This window comes from Photinus pyralis, unplaced genomic scaffold, assembly GCF_008802855.1.
Source record: "Photinus pyralis isolate 1611_PpyrPB1 unplaced genomic scaffold, Ppyr1.3 Ppyr1.4_LG7, whole genome shotgun sequence".
Taxonomy (NCBI): domain Eukaryota; kingdom Metazoa; phylum Arthropoda; class Insecta; order Coleoptera; family Lampyridae; genus Photinus; species Photinus pyralis.
The window spans coordinates 9,574,586-9,599,103 of record NW_022170738.1 but is presented as its reverse complement, the minus strand read 5'-3'; the positions used below and the strand labels follow the sequence as shown (position 1 = coordinate 9,599,103).

The following is a 24,518-nucleotide window of genomic DNA, read 5'->3' as shown; positions in this document are numbered from 1 at the left end:
CGCACCAAAATTAATAAGAAAAAGTGTTTTCCCGAGAAATTTTTGAGTAGTCGATTTTTGGTAAGAAAGGAAGGTTATACACTGCCTTTTTTTGAGGCCCGCAAAAAAAATTGTCCCAGATCGACCCGGAAAAAAATTTTCTTATAAAATGTGGCCTGTAGAATCCATAATTTCAAACAGTTCCAAGATTGGGCTACTAGTTCAAAAGTTACAGCCCTTTGAATTTTCTTTCGAAATTGGTTTCTAGTCTATAACTTTTTATTGAGAGGTCTAATCGAAAACGTACGAATTGTTTTGGATTCTACGCACCAAAATTAATAAGAAAAAGTGTTTTCCCGAGAAATTTTGGTACAGTCGATTTTTTGGTAAAAAAGGAAGGTTGTACACTGCCTTTTTTTGAGGCACGAAAAAAAAATTGTCTCAGATCGACCCGGGGAAAAATTTTCTTATAGAATGTGGCCTGTAGAATCCATAATTTCAAACAGTTCCAAGATTGGGCTACTAGTTCAAAAGTTACAGCCCTTTGAATTTTCTTTCGAAATTGGTTTCTAGCCTATATCTTTTGATTGAAAAATCTAATCGAAAAAGTACGAATTGTTTTGGATTCTACCCACCAAAATTAATAAGAAAAAGTGTTTTCCCGAGAAATTTTGGTGCAGTCGATTTTTGGTAAAAAAGGAAGGTTAAGTATTCAAATACTATGCGAAGTATTCGAATACTTTACGAAGTATCCAAATACTTTGCGAAGTATTCGAATACTAAATATTTGTGAAAGTATTTGAGTTACAAAAACAAATACTGCTTCCATAAAAGTATTTAATTAAAATTACAAAGTATTTGAATACTTTAAAGGATTTGAATACTAAAAGATATTTACAAAATCGAATACTGCCCAGCTCTGCCTACAATTAATAAGACGGTTTCTTGAAAATAATAATTACTAATACGGAGAGTGTAGAAAATTAAATCGGGTCAAACTTGAAAAATCCTAAAAAGGACACACAAAATAACCGTGCGATTAAAGATGGCCGTACTTACGTATGTATCCACTTTAAATTCAAATTATAGCCTCCAACATGAGAGAAAAGTGTATCTCGAGCGTACCTTCTGTTACAACTTACCATGGTTGTCCTCTCTATTTAAGAAAAAACAAACAAAAAAGACACAAGGGACAAAGAACAACGTTTTATTGACAAACTCAGTTAAAATCGACCAAATACTTCTTAATATTAATACCGACATTGCGAGCGACGGCCTCGATGTATTCGAGACCGACGCAACACCTGTATTTACGATTGTCCAGCTCCGAGTTATCCGACACAATGGCCAGAAGCCGCAGTTCGACCAGAGTCGAAATCTGCACGAGCAGATGACTATTCAGGCCGACCTTCTCCTCGAGAATGGCGTAAAATATCGCGATCAGCCGATCGAATCCGAACTGCTTCGGACCTAACTGGGTGAACAACTGTTCGGCAGTTTTGCTCTTCGCTCTTATGTCGGATTTGGTTCGGGCCTTTTTGCCGTGGTACTTCATGTAAAGGCGCTTGTCTTCCTTCGCGGGGTTATAGCTGGCTAAGTAGGCGGCAATTAGTAGATGTTTGCCGTAGTAGGGAAGTTCGAGGGATTGGACCTGGGAATCTTTCGCTGTGATTGAGAGTGTGGACGAGTTCTCTTGGTGGGTTGGTGAAATACGCATGTAGAGCAGTCCTAGGGAGCTCTTTAGGACTGGCGCGATGTGCTTCCACAAGGCCAATGAGTCGCTGAGCTCACAGTCTTTTTTAGCCACTGGCTCGCAGTATTTAACAAAGCTTTGTTTTGCCATATACTTCAGCTCAGAAACGTCTCTGCAAGCGCGATGAAATACAGAAAGGAATACACTAAGATAATTCCTGTAAAACTCTTCGGTAATACTCAGCTCGGCGCCGTAACTGCTCTCAATCGCCTCTCGAGCCGTATCAAAATTCAAACAGAGTATCTCGATTATCTCCTCCTTAGTGTATTGGGAGAAATGAATCTTAATTGGCGTTACGATTTCGTTTTTGTAGCAGTAATTATCGAAGACGATTTCCGATACAAAAACAACCGAAATAGATAAATCGGCCAATTCGGTTAATCGAAGAAAAGCGGGCAGCAGATTAGAGTCCATGTCTCGCAAACGTTCCGCTTTATCTAAAACAATTACCGCTCGACTCAAATCGACGGTTTCGCCGCACTTTCTTAAATTGGCGACGAAGTCCATCATATTATCGCATCGGGCGTACGGCTGAGCTTTGATCACGTCGATTTTATGGTCGGAAAGTTGATTTAAAATTGATTCGAATAATATCTTTGATGTGTAGCACTCGACCAAATTAACGAGGGCGAATTTTAGGTTTAATCCTCTTAATAGTGATTTTATTATTGACGTCTTTCCGGTGCTGGATGATCCGTAGACGTAAACCGCGTCGACCAGCGGCTCTTCGCCGTATCCAAATAAGTTATAAAGTTCCTCAATCTGCTTTTTCCGGCAGGGGTAGGTTGCTTGTAGTTCCTCTTGCACTGAATTCATATTGGAGCTCCCTGAAACAAGAGAATAAATTAGAGCACCCTCCTGAATGTTAATTATAAATTTAGAATGCTCTACATATTTTTTAGGGTCGTACGCGTCCAGACGAATTTTGCAATATGATATTAAAAATGTAACTCGTTTTATAAACGGTCCAACTTATAGTTTGAGAACCACTGCGTTAAGACATAGCAAATCCATACAAAATTGTTCCGTTTACTTAGCAAATATTTAATTACGGACCACTTTACACAACTGAGTTTGTATCCGCATTATTTGCACTTCTGCTGAGGCGATAACGAAGAGGACTAATCCTTTGGCGCCGAACATGGGGCCTATAACAATTATTGGGGGAAGCACACAAAAAGAAATGTGACAGTCTTAGTCGTAATAACGTACCTTTATCGACAAACCAAAAAACAAGCAGGGTAAAAGTTGTCTTCGAAAAACGCTTTAAGGCAGTATCCAATTTTATAAATTCGCGTTTCAAGACTTTAACGAAGGAAACGTCGAAGCTCTCACAAAAGGAGATCTGTTACGTTAACCATCAATATTTACTCTTTGCCTTTATGACACATTTTTACAACGGAAGGATATTTGCTTCGCTATTTTCTTTGGCGTGTAAATAATGAGACAGGAGGCCGTAGGAGCGTTTCCATTTTTTATACCCCTCCCCACAAAATTCATATTTTCTCGCGGAAAATCAATGTCATCAATAATGAAATTGAAATCACTCGTAATTCCAAATTTTTATTGTCCTCTTTTGCGCAAAATAACCCCAAAGACAGAAAAGTTAAACCGTATAAACTGTGGGAGTCACGCTAGCTTTTCGTTATCTCGAAAGCATCTTTGAGGTATAAGCGTGCTCCAGGTGCACACTTACTAGTGCCTTTCCCACCTATTTTCTTTGCCATGTATAAATTATTCATGCGTCTCTATGCATAAAAATTGAACTGGAAAAGCTAATTCCGTTATTTGGAGAAACATTTTTTTATTCTTCGGTGTCAGCGCGAGCTTATTAATATCTACAACAGAGAGCGCGATATTAAAATTTCTGCACGGTTAATGTACGAAATCGCTTTTGTGAATTGTGCAAAAGTAGAGCAAGGGCGGCGAAAATGGAGTCGTAAATACAAAATTGAAAAAAACCGCTGCCATAAAACCCCTAATGAGTGCATCGCGTTGTTTACCGGCGGGTAAATATTTTCGTTAAAACTCTTGATTAATTTCGAAAAGTTTTTATCGCCCCTTTGGGAAGGTAACTGTCGATCAATGTCGTCGGTAATCAAATGGCTGCGTCGAATTGGGGAAACTTTCGTGAAATTACCTGAAAAATTAATTGGAGAAGTAGAACGTAATCAATTACGTCCGTTTAAGTTACGTTCTCGTGTAAGAGCTAAGATAAGGGAAGTTGTAATTGTGGTTACTTGTGACAAACACCGAATTGTGCTTGATCCAAATGTTTGTTAAACATGAGTTGCGGTTAAATTGGTACGTGATTATTCCTAGAATCAAATCAAATCATACAATTTTTAAAGTGGTATCGTTAAATTATCACGCTTCATATTTCGATCTGACTAACTTATACGGTGATGTTATGCGGACGTTCTGGAAATTGAACGAGTGGAGAATAATATAATACTATTTTTTTCTGGTATTAGATCAAAAAATTAAAAAAGAACATTTTCTCAATGCCACATTTTGAGCCCTTCAAGACACCGTTGAGAGATTTTCAATACAACGTTTCGTTTTCGTCCCCGTAAAAAGTCCATACTGGATAGAGTAGAATTTTTTATTACGACTACAACGATATACGACACTCAAAAAAACAGAAGTTGCAAACTCTTGGTTTCAACAGGATGGTGCACCAGCACACACAGCCCTAATGGGTGGAGGCAATGGAGTCGCTCTCACATAATGTTGAAATGGACTCACACACACACAAGGTAAATGCTGCCGAATGTGCTTAGTTAGTAATGGAATGCATTTTAAAATTTGCTGTAATTTTAAATTCTATTATTATGTTGTTTTATGTTAATTAATCCTTTACTAAAACTACTGACCGGCCAGACAATTTGCAACATCGCAAAATGTCAATTACTTGCTGTTTCCATGGCATTGAATTTTTACTCAGATTGGTACAGTTTTTTTCTCCTTCTAACCATATATATCATTCAAATAATAAACGTGGGTAAAATTACAATTTTCATTTTTTCTTTATAGTTGGCCATGGAAACAGCAAGTAATTGACATGTTGCGATGTTGCAAATTGTCTGACCGGCCAGTAGTTTTACTAAAAGATTAATTAACATAAAACAACATAATAATGGAATTTAAAATTACAGCAAATGTTCAAAATGCATTCCATTACTAACGAAGCACATTCGGCAGCACTTACCTTGTTCAATGTACTATTAATCAAATGTTACATTGTAAAATGACCATTAGGCATCTATGGTAGTTTTGATTCCATGGCCAACTATAAAGAAAAAATGAAAATTGTAATTTTACCCATGTTTATTATTTGAATAAAGTTGTTATATATGGTTAGAAGGAGAAAAAAACTGTACCAATCTGAGTAAAAATTCAATATGACGTCCATTTAAAATAAGGAAGTTGATGTCAATATTTCGAAAACCGCCATTTTGAAAAATGTTTTTCTACGTCCATTGACTTTATATTATATAAAGTGTAATTACACTGAGTGCAAATGAAATATTACAGCTGTAAACACTAAAACCAGAGCTGGGCAGTATTCGATTTTGTAAATACTTTTGAGTATTCAAATCCTCTAAAGTATTCAAATACTTTGTAATTAAATACTTTTATGGAAGCAGTATTTGTTTTTGTAACTCAAATACTTTCACAAATATTTAGTAATCGAATACTTCGCAAAGTATTTGGATACTTCGTAAAGTATTCGAATACTTCGCAAGGTATTTGAATACTTTGAGAAGTATTCGAATACTTCGCATTTCGAAAGAAAATCCAAAGGGCTGTAACTTTTGAACTAGTAGCCCAATCTTGGAACTGTTTGAAATTATGGATTCTACAGGCCACATTCTATAAGAAAATTTTTTTTCCGGGTCGATCTGAGACAATTTTTTTGCGGGCCTCAAAAAAAGGCAGTGTATAACCTTCCTTTTTTACCAAAAATCGACTGCACCAAAATTTCTCGGGAAAACACTTTTTCTTATTAATTTTGGTGCGTAGAATCCAAAACAATTCGTACTTTTTCGATCAGACTTCTCAATCAAAAGTTATAGACTAGAAACCAATTTCGAAAGAAAATTCAAAGGGCTGTAACTTTTGAACTAGTAGCCCAATCTTGGAACTGTTTGAAATTATGGATTCTACAGGCCACATTCTATAAGAAAATTTTTTTTCCGGGTCGATCTGAGACAATTTTTTTTGCGGGGCCTCAAAAAAAGGCAGTGTATAACCTTCCTTTTTTTTTACCAAAAATCGACAACACCAAAATTTCTCGGGAAAACACTTTTTCTTATTAATTTTGGTGCGTACAATCCAAAACAATTCGTACTTTTTCGATTAGACTTCTCAATCAAAAGTTATGGACAAAAAACATATTTCGAAAAAAATTCAAATCTTGGATCTTTTCCAAAATCTCTAGGATTAATTTCAGGAAGGCGTACGTATCACGTGCACGACGTACGATCGCTTTGAAAACTGGTACACGTATTCTTAAGGATATAACTGGTATAAGAAAGGTCCTGGTAGGTACCTCCTACCCTCCTACATAATAATAATAGTATGCTTTTACTTCCCTTAAATTTGCATAGTATTCGAATACATTCTAAAGTATTTGAATACTTATTTTTTAAGTATTTGAATACTTTTCAATGTATCTGTATCTAGTATTCGCTTGTGCTGGACGTAGGTAAAAGTATTTAGTAATCAAATACCTTTGATTTGTGTAAAATATTTACTATTTAGTATTCAAATACTTTTTGAAAGTATTCTGTCCAGCTCTGACTACAACATTGGTTACTTTTGGCCATTGTAAAACAACAAAATGGCGATCTTATACCACCAGTACTAATTACAAGGTGCTGCCACCAGAGGTCTCGCGTATTAATCGGCGAATTTCAGTACTCGCTAACGAAACTTTCAAGACTTGACACAAGAAGAGAAGTGGCTCATTTTCGAATGTGATAAACGAATAAGAAGGCATAATTGTTCAATTTTTCTTTGTCTTCGAGTGCCATTAATTTTACAAAATTAACGCTAGGTCGAGTGTAATTTTCGCAAACGCAATTATCCGCAGAATTGGAAGCAGAAAAAATTACTTCTTATTCCATTCATCCACGTCGAGAAAACCGATATCACCCCGTTAGTAACAACATCGGCCTAAATCGATCGCGAATGGTTTTCCAAATACCGCCATACAAAACTCAACTTGATATTCTCCATCGGGGGGGGGGGGGGGGTTGGCCATAACGTACAGGAATTTCAACGCGTAATATGCGTTCGGGTTCACATATTTTATGGGCTTCGCGTAATATAAAAAAAGGTATAAATAAGAGGTTTTTATTTTCTCACAGAACCGGGTGTAAGCCCGCCGAATTCTGCTTGTCACTGCCGGGCCAATCTTTATGAGACGCTCATTCGCCGTCATAAATCAATCATCGGCAATTTAATTTCCAAAGAAAATTGCTTCTTAACTGGGAACGCGGAACTAAACCTCTCCACCCTTCTACGTCTCGCTTCATTTCCCCTCATTTACGCGTTGTCTTATGCATACAATTTCCTTGCTTCGTTAAATGTAAATTGTAATGTAATTTCGCTGCCATTTTGACGAAAATGTCACGGTCGCTATTTACAAATTTTTGTTTCAATTATAGCTCGGCCCATTTCAACCCTTCTTTCGTTAAATAGCCAAGGGTGAACCTACGGCAGAAGGTCAGCTAATTGTCTAGAGCACCACTATAAGAAACTTTCAAGGGTAGTGATATTTTCAAGCTAGAATGCCCTCTTAGCGAATACAATTGCTACAAATTAATGAGACTCCTTTGGAATTTAGCACTTGAAAGATATTGCCGGGGAATGTTTATCGTTTACCTTTCCCTTGTTTTCGAACCGTGTCATGGAAATAGATGCTTTCGCTTTGAATACGTTTTGAATAATTATACTCTTAAAGAGCGAATTTAGTACAGAAATATGATAATTTTCCATTTACATTCTGTTCTCATTTGTATTTTCTCAGATCTCGTTAAAATAATAATACTACACTGGAACAAACATCAGAAGGGTGGATGTTGGTTATGTTTACTAAAGCATCAGTACCATATCTGCCTCGTGTCTTTTCTACTTTGGTATGATGATAAAATTTGATCCGTCGAATCTAAAAAATTATTAGAGTCAACGAGATTTGACCACCAAAAACAGAGATAGAGCCATCAAATCGAAGAGTAGGCAACTCTAAACCCATTTTTTTTCTCTTTTCAATCGTTCATATTTTTTTTGTTCTTTGTTGTTCTTTCTGTCTGTACCTAACTGGATGCTTTCATAAAGTTATTAAGGTTAAAGTAGAATATCAGATTAAGTTTTACCTCTGAACTTTCACCTAATTGATATATGCAGTACTTATTGCAAATGTAGAACTGCTAATCAATAAAGACATTTATTATTATTATTACTCCTCCATTCAAATCTCGTAAGGGTAAGAGTTGTCGCAGATTGCCAGAAAGAGACGAAATGAGAGTACAGACGGACCGACAGGCAGACTGACATCATCGAGATTCGTGTATTTTCGTAGGGAGCGGGTCATTTTTTACCTCAATACAATGGTAAAAATGTATAGTCATCAAGATCTGACCACTACAAACAGAGATAGAGCTATGAATTCGAAAAGTATGCAATAAGACCAATATACTCTGGACTGTCTAACCCAAAAAATGTATAGCCATCAAGATCTGACACCACCAAAAAAAGAGATGAAGCGATCAACTCCCATAGTATGCTTTTTTTTGTAACTTTCAACACTATTGACTATTGTCAACCGTTTAATGTCTACTCTCCTCAACTGCACGTCAGTGCAATTTCCTTCTTTCTTGTCTGCTTCATATCTCCTTATTTTTTCATTTTTTATACACGAGCTTTTCAAGCGTCTTGCTTTTACGCTTTCTACCTTCTTTTACCCTTTGTTTGCTTTTTCCACCTAGATTCTATTTTGCTCCACATTTTCTTCACATTTCTTCTTTTTACACTTCCTTTCACTCCATTTGCACTACTTCTTTAGGTCTCTTTCCTTAAGCGTTGATTCCGCACGTGCCCTTCATGAATGATTTACGGTTTTGTCACGCCCTCGTCTTCTCTCTCTATTTCTTTACAGCCACATTGGTCACACTTCCTTTCTTTATGGTTTTGAGGCCATCGCTTCTTTTCTGCAGGTTTTTCTCTACGTCGCGCCGCACAGTGTGCCTAAAGTCGCAACTTAGGGGGCCTTGGGGTGGCCGATTACGAATCCAATGTCATAATATGGCGTCGTATTGTGCCGAAAAATTTGAATTTTTAAACAAATCATTCCCAATTTCGTTCTGGGGAATTTTTGAGGTCGCTGATTACGAATTCATGGTAACAACTTGCAAAATACAAAATGGCGGATCCAATACGGCGTAGGGTCATGCAAAGAATTTTTATTTATTTATTATTATTTATTATTTTACTATTTATTGGTTTGATTGCTAATGATCCTAAATGATTTTAAAGTCGTCAATCTTACGCATTTCAACAACTGTAGATCTTGCAGTTCACACGTTCGCTCTGAGAAGAAATGCAATATTATATCTCCATTAAAAAGGATGTAATTTGAGCTATACCCCAGACGGAGTCGTAGGTGATTAAAAAACAAAAGCCGTACACAAAAAATAACTACGTCTCTTAAATAGTCATCCAATTTACTACCCAGACCAATATTTTTGTGGGAAATCATTCTTTAAACAATTTCTACTGAATTCAAATCCAAATAAGGAGCTCTTGTTACAGCCAAAATCATTATTTTCCATTTAAAATTTACCAAGGACACTAAGAGACGATTTCTAATAAACTATGGTCTGTAGAATCAAAAAAAAATATAGTAATTAAGATCTGACCACTAGAGACAGAGATAGGGCGAGTATTCTTTCTTTTCTTGTGACCCACTTCCTTATTTTCTTCCATTTTCAAGTTATTAAGCCTACTCTCTTTGCATGCCTCATTTACTTGTACTTATACCTCCTTCACGTCTCTTTCTCAGTCATTACATCTCTTGCCTCCTTGTTTAATAGACCTTTTTGAAATTTTCATCAAACTTTCTTATTTCTTTCTGTTTCGTGTTATCTTTTTTCTTTTACACCACCTTCGTGCTCCATTTGTACCGTTCACTCCTTCTCCCTTTGCAACTCCCTCACTAACACCTCTTCCGTCCTTTCTTTGTTCCCTCCTCCTTGATTTTATTTGCTCCGCGCTTCCTTCTTTTTACACTTCTTTCATTCACTTCTCTTAAAATTGATCCTCTACGGCACCGGAAAAAATGTTCTATCATAATTAATTTTACCCGCGGCTAGCTATCTAACAAATATCCCTTACCTTGCGGAAGTTTGGCCTTATTTCCATTTTTAACTCTGAAGATCAAAACTTGAATGACACGACGGTTCCTTGAAAAGGCTCCCTCCATGAAAAATTGAAAAATGGATCGCTTTTGAGGTAATACAGACGAATTTTTGTGACAACCTCGTACATCTGCCTCTCGTTGTATGAAAATTTTCTGGATAATGAATTTTTACTTAACTCGACCGCATTTAAACCGTGACAAATGCTCAAACACGTATCTAGGGCGTTGGTGTTAGTGCACAGGAAGATAAAAATCAAACTTCACACTTCACCGAACTCACTAATTTTTTCGCTTGATATTTGAGCTTTTTCGTAACCATCGTAGTCACTTTAAATGCGAGTTGTCTGTTTTACAACGGGGTTTTGTTTATATAACAACTTCTACGAAATAACGTCCACTGAACGTTCGGTCAATTTGCCTTTCGTACAATTTTGTACTAGGTCCCTACAGCTACACCAATTCAGACCCACAGACCCTTTACAATTCCTCCGAGATTTACAAAATTTGCGTGATAGAAAGTTGAATAGGGGAACTCGCACGCTATTACGATCGAAGATAGGCTTCCTCTCCATCTCAAAGCTTCTTTCTTTTTACACTTTTTCTTATCCCCGCAAGTTCGCCCGAAACGGAACAAATACAAACGAAAAATTACCCTCACGAGTTCTCGCAATTGAAATTCTCAAATTAGCAAACAATTAGAGATGTAGGATGTATCAAATAAACTATGATTCAGGATAACGTACAAATTTCAATATGCACGATGAATGACATAGATCCTACCAGAAGCCTTTATACATAGAAAATTCTGAAAAAACAGTTCAAACCACCATGCAACCGGAGCCAAATCGATTTGTATCCGCATCATTCCCAACAACATTTACAACCACCAATCAAAACGAGCCGTGCGTATCCACATCATGTAATTGTGCGAGTGGGCCATTTGACAAATACGTAAAATATAGTATAATAAATTTGGCGCAAATGAATAGGACTTTTGTAAACCGCAGGCGGCGGCGTAATTATCGCTTCGGTCGATTATGAAACATTTTTCAAACCCTTCCTCCTCGAGGCAAGGCCCGATTTGATAAATGAATTCGAGAATCTCGCTTCGGAGAAGTGGTCGTAAATTGACAGGATCGCGATCAGCGACGGTAACTTTCGTGAATGGGAAACAAATGGCGTCTCCTTTGATAGTCATTTATTTCGAAAACCTTCAAAACCACCTGTGCAATTTATCGGAAAAATGTCTTTGCAATGGAAGGATGCCCCTTTACGTCACGTTACTTTTCATAACTTTGAAATTATTCCGGTCGAGGGGCGCGCTGATCAATACTCCGTCGTTTCCATTGTAATTAGTCTACGTACTTTAATTATACACTCGCTTCAAGTGGAATTCATTACGACCTTTCGTTTTATACGCGTACACTAACAATATTAGATGTTGCCTAACAGTAGTTACCCCATTCCTAAAATTAGGTCACGTAATTGCTAGCTGAATAGATTTTCTGTAGGTCGCTGTGACAATTGTTGCATACTCCGTACGGATTTGTCACGTTTAGATAAGCAAAAGTCATGAATTTTTGAAAACGCTTGCGAAACCTACAAGTTTTACTTACCATTACAAGAACAAACAAAACGCAAAACACCGAACGGAATGTTAGGGAAACGTGTTTTTTCTGTTTTCGCCAGAGAAAGGACGACCAATAAAATGTTAGTATACATGTTTTCCAACGTTTTATTGCAGGCGATGTTTGTTTATTTTAAAAAATTGAAACCGTTAACGGCAGATCTCGTATAAAGATTGTTTAATTCTTCCATTTTACGTCCAATTTCAGCGAGATTATAGGTTATAAACGCGGTACATAACACGTGATGCGAATACTAATAGCTACAGTAGCCTATGCAAACTTATACCTAATAAAACAAAAGCCTTATTGACATTTCAAATCCATAATTACGCCTCTTAATTCCGTCACGTAAACGTCCGTCTATTGACTTTATAATAGCGAGATTGCTGTGTACAGTTAGAGTGGCTCGAATGCATTGATTCAAGTTACAACGCGAGATAAATAAATTTACTGAGTTTGTGTACGCGTATTACAAAAAATGCCATTGAATTATTAGAGTCCCAAAATGAAATGATCTAAGAGAGAGATCGAAGCAAATGGCAAGCGGCATTCGAAATTGTTTGCGTCGACCAATAACAAGGGCGTAAATATCATCACAAACTCTTGCCGTAAAATAGGATTTCAGGTATTTACGGCTGTAAAATAACCGCAAAATATGAGCATTAGAGTAAATTGAAACTTTATACATGCTTCATTAAACACTAAAATTTGGGCAAATTCGCCATTAAACCTGCGCCCTATACAAAGTTTTCGGTAATTAAGGGCATTTAATGGGTAATAGAATCTACGCTAAACAGTAAAAGCTTCCTCAAATTTCACGCGCAAAGCTCTGCTCCCACCCTCACACGTTTGATCAATAGACGAAAAAGTCCTTGTTTGAAAAACACAGAAATACATAAAATTCAGAAAATGCAGAACTCATGCTTTCGTCTGATTTTTGGAATAAGGAAGCATGAACACATTTCTCACAAGTTGAAAGAAATTGATTGGCTCAATATGTCGAAAAGAAGATTATTACATTCTGCTTCCTTATTTCATAAAATCATCTCTACCAAGATGCCTACCTACCTGTATGAAAACATTAAATTCAGTTCTAGTAGTCGACATTACAAATTAATTACCCCTCCACTACATAAAACGCAAATGTTTAAGCGATCTTTTTCATACAACATAGCAAGTGTATATAACAATATTTCCGCGTATATAAAAAGAAAAGAAAAAGGCGCATTTAAACGAAATTATTTTCATTTACTTCTACGCGAGCAAAACAAATGATTATTTTTCTTCCCCTTTTCCTTTTCTTCTTCTTTATTTAGAACCACGACTGATTTATTTATCTCTCTCTCCCTTTCAATATACATATTTTTAAGTTCATTCCACTAATTGTTTTATTTTCTTAGTTTAGGATGGGGTTAAGTGGTAGAGCAGTTCTAGGGTGTCTCACCATAGAACTGAACTTCGCCCCGTTAGATTACGGAACATTGATTTCATTTTTCATTTAATTTTAATTATTTAGTTTATTATCTATTTGAATGTTTATTTTATGTTTATTTCCTTCTGTACTTCCAGTAATCTAATAAATGTCACTTATTATTAAAACACGGGATTATTTTTTATGCCGCGTTTAAGATTGATTCCATTTTCGAAGTAATCCCTTCAGTTGTGTGGTGTAGATGAAATGATTGTGTCACAGTTTGAGGTGCAATCGTCTTGTTTAATCTCGTTTCCGGTTGTCTTTTGTTTACGGATTTTGTAAAATGGCATCCTCGAATAGTAAAATTAAAAGCTTCAGCGAAAAATCTCTACAGTAGCGATCTTGAAACTCTTCCTAGTTTTTTACTTTTGTTTTGTAAAACTACCAATCTCTCTATAATAATAATAATAATTTATTGGCATGTTATTGTGGCAAGGCACTTACATTTGTCTAAGGGCAGATGGAATACATTATAATAAGGTATATATAAATAACAAACACGATAAATATAAAGCATAACATAATTAAAACATTCACTACATACTAACACAACAAGAATTATAAACAAATATTACAAATATAGATAAAATAATTACATAAAAGGTACAGGTATAAAGATAAAAACAAGATATATAGGTAGGTATTTACTTTAGACTAGATAGATATTTATCACAAAAAAACTCTTTAATGGAGTAGGTAGTAAACTTTACTAACTAAAAATTCTTTTAATTTCTTTTTTAATTTTAATCTAGGTAGCAATTTCATTTCAGGCGGAAGACAATTGAATAAACTCTAAGCAGTGTACACAGGACCGTTTTGAGTTTTAGACAACCTATAGTAATTAATTCTAATATTACTTCGCGACCTTGTAAACACTTTGCAAGTTAAATAGATGTAAATTGTCCTTTGCATACAAGATGCTTTCCAAAATGAATACAGAAGGTAACGTTAGAATTTTTAAGTCAACAAAAGACGCCTTACAATCATCACTATACCCTAGCCCATTGTAATTCTTAAGGCTCTCCTCTGTAGTCTAAATACTCTACTTGTCGTTGAAGAGTTTCCCCACGCCAAAATACCATAGCACATCACAGAGTGAATCAAAGAATATGCGCTTACTAAAACATTTTGGAGACATTCTCAGATAAACGGCGCAAAACAAATACATTTTTACTAATACTTCTACTTATCTTATCTGTGTGAGTACTAAAATTTAAATCTGGGTCGATCTGTATTCCCAAAAATTTCACTGATGGCTTGTTGACATATAGATGAGATCGAAGTGATAGCAACAAGTTCTCCGATTTGGTCTCATTTAATTTTTATTCGTTTGGTACAAACCACTCCGATGCCAAAGTTTGTACTTTTTTTTGCAAGAATAATACTTCATCAAATGTTTGTTTACTGACAGAAAGAGTAGTATCATCTGCATATAAAAGGCATTCTGCATAACTATTGACATAGCTTGGAAAATCATTAAAATAAATTAAAAATAATAGGGAACCAAGGATGGATCCTTGAGGAACTCCTCTATTCACAGGCAGTTTGTCAGACATAGTACCATTGAATATAACATGTTGAAGACAAATACGAAGAAATTAAATTTAAGCTTCTTGCGTTAAAATTGTATGTAACTTATAGCTTCTGTAGCAAGATGTTATGCGATACACAATCGAAGGCCCTGGACAAATCAAGAAACATTGCAATTGTATATGCACCACTTTCAAAGCAATTTAATGTATTATTTATGAAATGTAATAAAGCGTCTGAGGTACTTTTGTGCTTCCTAAAGCCGAACTGTTTAGAATAAAATATTTGGTTGCTTTCAAAGTAACTGTAAATTTGCCTGCTCATAGCTTTTTCAAATACTTTAGAAAAAGAAGGTAGTATAGAAATGGGTCGATAGTTAGCAACGCCATTTATATCCCCTGACTTAAATAAAGGCACTACGGATGCGATCTTTAGCATATCTGGAAAGCAGCCAGACTTAAATGTGTATAATTAACAAGTTTTGTTAGCGGAATCACATATAGGCTAATATTTTTTTTAATAAGATAACCAGGAATACCATATACGTCTCTAGTCTTACTATTTTTTGGACTTTTTAGTATGTCCCTTGTTTCAGCTTCAGAAATTTCTTGGAAACCAAATCGAACGTTGGGATTAACAGTTAATTTACAAACTTTTAAGGCACTAACTCGTGTACTTGGTAGATCGTCAACTATTTCGGAAGCCATATTAACAAAAAAAACTATTAAATTCGTTAGGGCTTATATTAACAGGTGTTAAAGAGTTTCTTGACCGTCTGTGTGAGTTTATTATTTGCCACATAGCTTTTGTCTTATTGGCAGCTTGAGATATAACATTGTCATTCGCATTAACTTTAGCTAGTTTAATAGCTCTCTTATATTTAATGCGACAAGTGTTGTGTGTGTTATAAAAATCATTAATGAAGTGTAGTTCTGAGTCTTCTTTACCTAAGCGCAACTTTTTTGCATTTTAGTGTATAGATGATTATAGCTACAAGAGATAAGATGAATTTCTTGCTTTGTCAACTCCTGTCTTGGTCCTTAGTTAGTTCCCACCGACACTGTGCAGCGGCGCCACTTGTTACACTCAAATTGTTGATTTACCGCCCGCCAAGATACAGACTTTATTTACAAAAATTATGATTTCATTTTTTGGGGTTATGTTTAGAAGTAACTTATCTAAAAAACTGTCGGTTTACTTTTTCCATAAATCGTCTTGATCGAGAGTAAAAAAATAAAACAGATTAGCGCAATAATCGGTGCGAAACATCTAATTTTTAAACAATCTGTATTCAGTTGCTATAAACTTAAAAAAAAAAATAGTCCGAACATTTTGTAGATAAAGGTCTAAATTTATAAAATAGTTCTTAAAAAAAATTGTTTTTTGAAAAACAACTAGAGTTTTTATGGCGGGCGCTCTTATGGAAATTTACATTGGGTGCAGTGGGTACAGAAGACTCTTAAAGAACGAATTTCTTTGCTAAACCACTTATTCCATTGTCGCATTGGCGAGTTTTTAATTTACGTTCCGGAAAAGCTTCTGAAAATGCTTTATAAAATTGTTGGTGAAATGTGAACCTTTCATTTGTATCTAATTTATAATCGTCAAGACTACTCCATGAAATCTGGTCATGAATTTTTACCTCTTGTGGGTTCAACGATTGCTTGCTTAAATCCATATGACAAGAATAGGTTAATAATAGTGGTTGCGTTATAATCGCAACTGTTAAATCTAACATTAAAGTCACCACATATTAACACTTGAGAGCGAGCTTGAGAGTAAGCCTTTAGTAAATTTAAAACAAATTCTAGGTTTTTACAAAAAATACTTAAATCTCCTAAGGGTGATCTATATAGAGCAACTACAACTACGTTATAAGAATTACAATAAATAGCTGATAGTTCACAATGTATTTCTTTAGATAATTGCGTTATTGATGGAAGAGGATCGATACTTAAATTTAGGGTGGATTTATATAAAATTAAAACACCTCCATGAATTTTATTTATTCGACAGAAATAGGATGCAACTTTCCAAGGGCCCACTGCTTAATTCTAAGTCTGTCAACCAATGTTCACACACGGATATAAACGGGAAGGATATGGGAATATCTTCAAAAAATGCCTCTAGCTCTTCTAATTTTTATCTTAAACATTGAATATTGATATTAAACACCGAAATCGTCTTTGTAGAACGCTTCTTTCGATCAATTTGCAACACATTTTTATTAATATTATTTGTTAGTTGACGTTGCTGCGAGACGGCATAGTTAAGTTTAAATGGGCCTTCTACGTGCTTTATACGCCGAGAACTTTGATCACTATCTTGCTCATTTGAAGAATTTTGAGGATCGTTTATGTTATCAAAATTTATGAAATCCCTATTTAAAATATTAACAGCTTCAGAAATATTGTCGTTTGGAGTAATATAAATTAAATTGTTATTTTTAGTGGCGTTCTTCGATCCTTTGATTAATTCATAAAGATGAGTTAAAAGTTTAAATTTTCCCGCTTTTTGCATATGAAGTCCGTGTGTAGTAAATAGCCCACTACTTATTATAGAGTTTACATACCTAATAGTGTTTTTATCTCTAATTAAGGTATCGTATAACTTCCAGTTTTGATTTAAGATCATATTATTTAAGCCATTACGATTTTTCCAAAAAGGTGTTGAGGTAAGAATCACATTTGTAGATTTAGATATATGCTTTAGTTTATCAACACAATCAGTTTTAATAGGTTTACCACTTGTAGCATTGTTTGAACCCGCGATGACTATAATATAGTCGTTTTCGCCCAAAATTCACAGCCAGTTTATCAATATCCCGAACTACATTTTCAAAAAGACCGTTGGGCATAGATATAGTGCAACACTCAAATAAATTAGTATCCGCAACCGAATTTAATATTACACCGCAATCACGGACATGACTGTCTCCAATTAAAAGAATTTTGTTCTTAACTTTCACTTTATCTTTCATCTGCAAGGGTTTATTAGAAATTTGTTCGGTTATTAGATGATACTGATTGTTCAAGGTTCATTAAATTATTACTTTTTATACTAGAGGATGAAAATTAAGAAGAAACAGTAATGAAGCATCGTTTTCAGAACGTGAGCATAACACCCCGTACAAGTTAGTCAGGTCGAAATATGAAGCGTGTTATGACACCACTTCAAAAATGATTTTTATGCGTTTTAATTTTTGTAATAAGCACGAGATAGATCAACATATATCCAAAGCGCGTTTGAAATGGCATCCAGATTCGCTTTTTCCAGAAAATAAAATGAAATCAATTTTCAATATGGAGCCTACTAATTAACCTTCCGGGACCCATGAATATACACCAATCTAGCGTAACGAGCGTTTGTAAATTTTCGAAGCGTTTAATTTCTAGCATAATGGCAAACGTGGGACCAAAGCAGAAAGCCAAAAAATTCTCCCCGGCGTAGATGAAAATCAATACGTCCAGCTTGTAGCGGTATTTATGCAGTAACCTGCAAATCATCTAATAACCTTTTGTTTCCGCTACCGGGAACGGCGATTCGATTTTTTTAACTGGGCACTCGGTTTAGAAAATCGATGGCGTCGCCCGGAATCAGACATCTACTTAAAATAAAATATTTAAACTTACCTTTCCGCTGTGTGAATATCAAATGGAAGTGAAAATTCCATTACATCAGACCGTAATAAAATTTGTCACGCGCCCGGAGACAGAAACACTTCATTACTCCTGTCCCGGGCATCCAAAACTCATACATAAGTTAGAGCGGGTTTCGTGCTTTATGGAAGAAACAATTTTTTGTTGTGAGCGTTACAAACTTGCAGCTATAAACAAATATTTGTTGTTTGCAGAGTTCCGAGTGGAAGCTTCAAGTATCGCTTTGACGTGGTTTGTTACTCTAACAATAGTCGCCGCCGCTCCATCTTGTAAAATATCCGAATTTCCTTGCGCGAATGAACGCTGCGTGCCACTAAATCGTTACTGCAACAACTTGAACGATTGCGGAGACTCCTCGGACGAGCCACGCTACTGCACACGTAAGTACCACTTTTTTACGTTAACAAACGGCAGCGGAGCGGGTAATTAAAACGCCCACAGCTAAACGATCACGATAACACAACTTTCAGCAGGAGAATAGATTACGGTAAGGTGCGTAAATTTAAAGTCGACCGTATCTGGAACGTCGAAATATTTCAATTTAATCTTATTAACAGTCGATAAATTTGTATATTAAATTAGAGCCGATATTCTCGAGCCTGGATCTTGTGCCGCGTTTCGCAATTTGTGCTACAGAACGATCTTTATAGCTTTATTTTACTTGTCATCGTCGTCGTTCGTGTGTCGTATATTTTTAGAAAATTTGAAATCGCAATCATGGCGCTGAATCAGATGTATTAGTATCTATAGATCGGAGGGAGCCTTTCAATGCACGCATCCTTCGCAAGGTGAAACTGAGATTAGATTAGTCGAATGGAACGTATTTGGAAAGCAAACAAATGAATAGAGGATGATGTCGGCAGAAAAATCTGAAACGGAACCTACGCAACAGTAACGACTTAATGGGCAGGGGAAAGGACGGCCGAAGAAAGTAATAATTAACATTGGTTGCTCGCAAAACACCGAATTACGATTAAGTTTTGGATGTATTGGCGTAAAAAATCAAGGAATGAAATAGTTCCAATTTACAATTCACTAGTAAATTCAACCCAACTACATCAATTTTCGTGAGCACGGTCTATGTAAATTACCTCAAACCTCACAAAAAGAGAAATTGGTTCGTTTTCTATCAAATCCAAATGGGTTTATAAATGGAAAAAATATATGCAATACAAACGGCTACATTTTTGCCATGAAGTTGAGATCTTTAAGAAAACTCAGATCCAATTTTCCTTAATACATATCAAACTTCAATCGATTATAAGTTACTACGATTTTTCTTAGAGATGTACAGCCCTTAATGTTTTGCATAAATAAATGGATCAAGTTTCTACTTACATCGACACTAAACGAAAATAATAGCCATTTTGTAGCGAACAAAAGTATGCTGGCGCGCTTAATTAGTTTGTCCTGTCCTGTCCATACGGTAATAATCTTTGCGCTTCGGTAATTCGCCTATCCAACTGCTCAAGTATTTCGTCTTTAACAAGGCTAAAAAAACTGACACGTTCGAATCAACTCACTTCTATGTTAGTTCACAAAACTCGCGTTTAAATTGGCGTTTCAAGAAAAAAATCCAACTTGGTTTTTTGGTGCCCGACGAACAAACGGCAACGTTTGCTCTGGCAAAGCTCAAATGAAATTATTTCGCGACGAAACTACTTGCGTACTTTTTGGTAGTTCTCGACCGAATCTCTTTCAAAACTTCCCCGGATTAACTGCCCGCGAAAAATTTCTCAGAAAACAATTTTACATACATTTTTGCTGAAAACTGCGTGCTACGGTAATTAAGACCCGAAAAAATCTTGCGTTTTGCGCTCAAAAACCATTATTATTTTGGACCACGTATGTAACGGTCTTGTAGCCCAAGACCGAATGTATGCAAATCTCCCGAAATGACCCCTACCTCTTTTTAATATACAAAATAACTTCTTATTAGTGAAAACAGAACAAAAGTAAACAAAATGGTGAGAAAGCCTTGAATAAGAAAGATGTAGTAAAAGGAGAAAAAAGACGTGACGGAAGAGAGCAAAATAGTGTAAGGGAGGTTTGGAGCAAGCATGACTGGGGAGGGGGATGAAGGAGATGTAAAACGCTTATGGGAGACGATAAAAGGCTCATATCTTGTGAAGCAGGCGTGAGAATGTTGTACCAGATGAGAAGGGGTGGGGGTAGCATGAGGGACACCTGAAAATGGCGTGAAGGAGACAAGAAAAAATCGTAAAGATGCAACAGAAGCGTTAAGAATGTATGATGGAGGCATAAAGATTCAAAGAATGCGTGATGTAAACAGGGGAAGCGACATGAAGGGGGTGTGAAGGAAGCTGTCACGGAGATCGGTAGGAAATGTAAACAGGGGGTGCAGATGACTCGTCAAAATCCCTATTAAAAATATCTTCAAACTTTCCTACCCTTTTTAATTCTCTAGTTCCCCCAGAACCTCTTCATAGTGCTTCAGTTTCTTCAAAATCGATTGAAAATAGGTTCAAGCTCTCCTTAAAATCGTCTAAAATTCAAACAAATTTTTCCAGTTTTAAAACAGGATAATACACACGTATGTGAAATGAACTCTTCACAAGGTCCTCTAAATCTCTTCAAAACCCCCTTAAGAATATCTTCAAAGTCTCCTGAAATCTTTTCCACGTCTTCTTCTCTTTAACATACCCTCACATCCCCTTCAATATATCTTCACTCTTTTCAATGCTTTTAAAATTCTTCGATAATTCTTCAAAGTCTCCTCATATCTTCAAATATTATTTACAGTGTCTTAGATTTTAAATTTCTTAAATCCAAAATCACCCCAAACTCTTTCCAAATACATATTCAAAACTAAATATCGTCAAAATCTCCTTAGAGTTTTCTGAATCTCTTCATAATCCACCGATAGCGTCACCTTGGCCAATGGCCAACTTCTCCCGTAGATTTACATTTACATAAAAAAAGTTACGAAGCACTTACGCAAAATGATAAACAAGTTGACTAATTTTACAAATAAAGTTTGTTCGGACGCGCTCGCGCTGTCCGATTACCAAAGTTGTTCCATTCACTTCACACTGAAAGGACTGACACAACAAATTACTCGCAAAACTTTGTCACTAATTAAAACTACGTTCATTGACTGCCTTTTACAATTGTAAATGTTCATAAAATCCCGAGACTCGTTTTTCGGTGGGACGCTTTGATTGAATAAAAGATGTATCGTGTGCACGTATTACCCGAAACAACCTCACTTCGGCGACAAATTGATTAAATCTCGAAAGAAAGTTTTCTTCATTAGCAACACCTCGAAATGAATTATTTAGTTTGCTTTAGCCATTAGGGCGCGAACTTTATGTTTCAATTCCTTTGTCGCTAGCGTTCCGTTCCAAATTATGCTAACCTGGAAATATTAGCCCGTTTATTACTTTCAGTAGATGTGCCCGATAATTTTCAAATACCAATTTGCGTTGTGTGATCAATAAACGCGAAGAGATCTTGCCCTTTTCTAGCGATTGTAAATAAATGAGGTATTGGTGGATAGTGAGGCACCGCGCAAATGAAACGAGCATCTAATTAGATAGTAGTCTTAACACAAAAGGCCGTTATTTGCACGATTAATGGTTATCCGCGACTTGGGATTGAATCTTTCTTCCATTCTCCGTACAGATTGGTAGCGTCACGATAATGTATAGCTATTCGTTTCAAATAGTTTCTAATGAATTACTCGATTAATGAATGTGGGTTTAAACATAGCAAATCTGATTACTTACGTTTTAGTATATTGTATATTATTATATTATATTGTATATTAGCATATTGCCTCACCGTATAGGTTAGTAGCGTCACTATATTTAGGCAATATATTGCGCGATTAAATATAGGAATAGATTTGAGCGTAGGATTAATTCAAATTGACGCATTTTGTAGCGACCCAAAGACAAGCAATCTCAAGGGATAACGACAAGAAACCAAACACCGGTTATAATTTCGAGAAAAAGGCCACGTAACCAACTTTTGTTAGTTTTCAAACGTGGCTAAAGTCCTTATTTTTATACGACACTTTTACGAAACTTCGCAAACAATCTTTATTGCACCCCCTAACTTTCTATTTAACTAAAAGACGTTTTCGCAAACTAAACAGTTTTAACCTCACTTAAAAGTTATTAATTTTCCTAAGATGCCATCTTCCAGTTTGTTATTTATAAGAGGAAAAAGTTTCCGACTTCACTTTGACTAATTAGTAAAGTTCTTTTGTAATGAGAGACTTTTAGGTCTTTAGAAACATAATAAAGTGGTAAATGTGCAGTCTCGCGTGCGCGAGTTGTGCCATTGTACGACAAGCATAAAATCACGCGCTCTTACGGTAATTGCAAACCTACACTTTTTGTTTTATATTTAAGTAATCTCGGGAGATAAAAGTTATGGATGTAGTTTCAAGGAAATTGTTCACCCGTAGAATATAAAATGAATTCTTTTCTCAGCAGCGACCCCTCAAATTTAAGTTAATTTTTTTAGCATTTACAGTAGTTTTAATTTGCTAATTCTCTAATTTACAATTTATATATGTCATTGGTTCGCCACTTTCATCAATAAATTTTACAATTCAAGTGCTTTACAAAGTAGGCGTTTTAAGTGACCTTCGATTGCTTTCATGAATACAAAAAAACTTTCAGAAGCTTTTAGGCATTTTCAAGAGCTTTCTTGCACCATTCTCTGAAACTCTGGAATGAACAAGAAACACGCCTACAACTTTCAAAGCCACAAATTGAGCCTAGAGGGCACTAAAAATTCCTCCAAGCGCCTTTGAGTGAGATCGAAGTATTTCTACAACCGTCTAGGCTCTTTCAAGGCTAATTTGATATTTTTAATTTTAAAGGATGATTTGACATTACACTAACCGTTCAACATACATTTCTGACATTTAAAATCTAAGCCAAACCATAAGTTGTTGACAGGATTCAGAAACGTAATTTCAGTTTGTTTTAATCTCTGCAATGATTCTAAATTTAAAGAGCACTGCACCTTGAAATGTTATGGATGAATAAAACTTGGGTAAAATGTAATTAAACACGTTGACAAAAAAAAAATCAAATCTAAATTCAAATCAGACTTACTGTCTCATAATCATGCGAGAGTAGCTCTAGGGACTTCATTGATTACAACGAAGGAAAAAAGAACTACTGAAAACCTGCTACGAAAATGTAGTCGCCTACTTTCTTACTTCTTTTCCTAATAGTTTTCAACTCGTACGACAACATCGGGGAATTTTATCTTCCTCATAATCGTGATTTTACACCGATATTTACAATATTGTACCACTATCTTTCACGGAACCGAATGTATTTACTTAAGTTGTTATGTAAGGGCGCGCGACATTCTCACCAGGATTGCACGGGCGAAGAATACGCATATTGCGACAAACTTCGGTTGTAACTCCACGAACAAATGGCATGAAAAATTAAATAATAAAATTAGCTATTGTTAATTATACTCACTTACATGTGCGAGATGGAATTTCTAAATTCATACTACTAATAATCACCTCCATTGTCTCTTGGAATTTCTCAGGTCGGCAAAAGGGCTCTTATCAATGACCTTTACCTTCTATCTTCAACTCCTACAACAAACACAAATACTTTTCGTAACGAAGTGCCACCAGATACCAGGTGGTTATTAAAGTATGTAAACTTCAAGGCGCAAAATAAGTGCTTCGTTACAATATTATTATCATTTGGGTTTGGTTAGAACTCAGGCGCCTGCCATTTTGGCCAGAACATAACCTGTCTCATTACAATAAGAGTATGTTTGGAGTTTCGAGATCCATCGCCATCACCATTTCGTACATACGTAAAATAAAATATAAATATATAAATAAGGGAACGATTCAAACTTCAAAACTGCCAAACAATAAGTGATGATATTTGTAGATTTAATATCAATCGCAAGGTTGGATATAATTAGTGTGCAAATACCCCTAATTTGGATGCGCTCTTTCCCACTACGTTCACTTAAAAGAACGACTAAGAAGAATTATTTCTAACAAAATAAAGCCTATGTAAAGGCTGACCCATTTTCGAGACTTATAGAGTAT

At 35.7% G+C, this 24,518-nt stretch overlaps 1 protein-coding gene across 1 annotated transcript in view; it reads right to left on the bottom strand.

The window, feature by feature from the left end:
* Positions 1-1,169: 1,169 nt before the first annotated feature.
* LOC116176514 (origin recognition complex subunit 5-like) overlaps positions 1,170-24,518 on the bottom strand; it is a 566,782-nt gene continuing 543,433 nt past the window's right edge. The window contains exon 3 of the mRNA XM_031495118.1: positions 1,170-2,559. Coding sequence (XP_031350978.1) covers positions 1,199-2,548 — 1,350 coding nt within the window. The 5' untranslated portion in view covers positions 2,549-2,559 and the 3' untranslated portion in view covers positions 1,170-1,198. The remainder of the gene's footprint in view (positions 2,560-24,518) is intronic.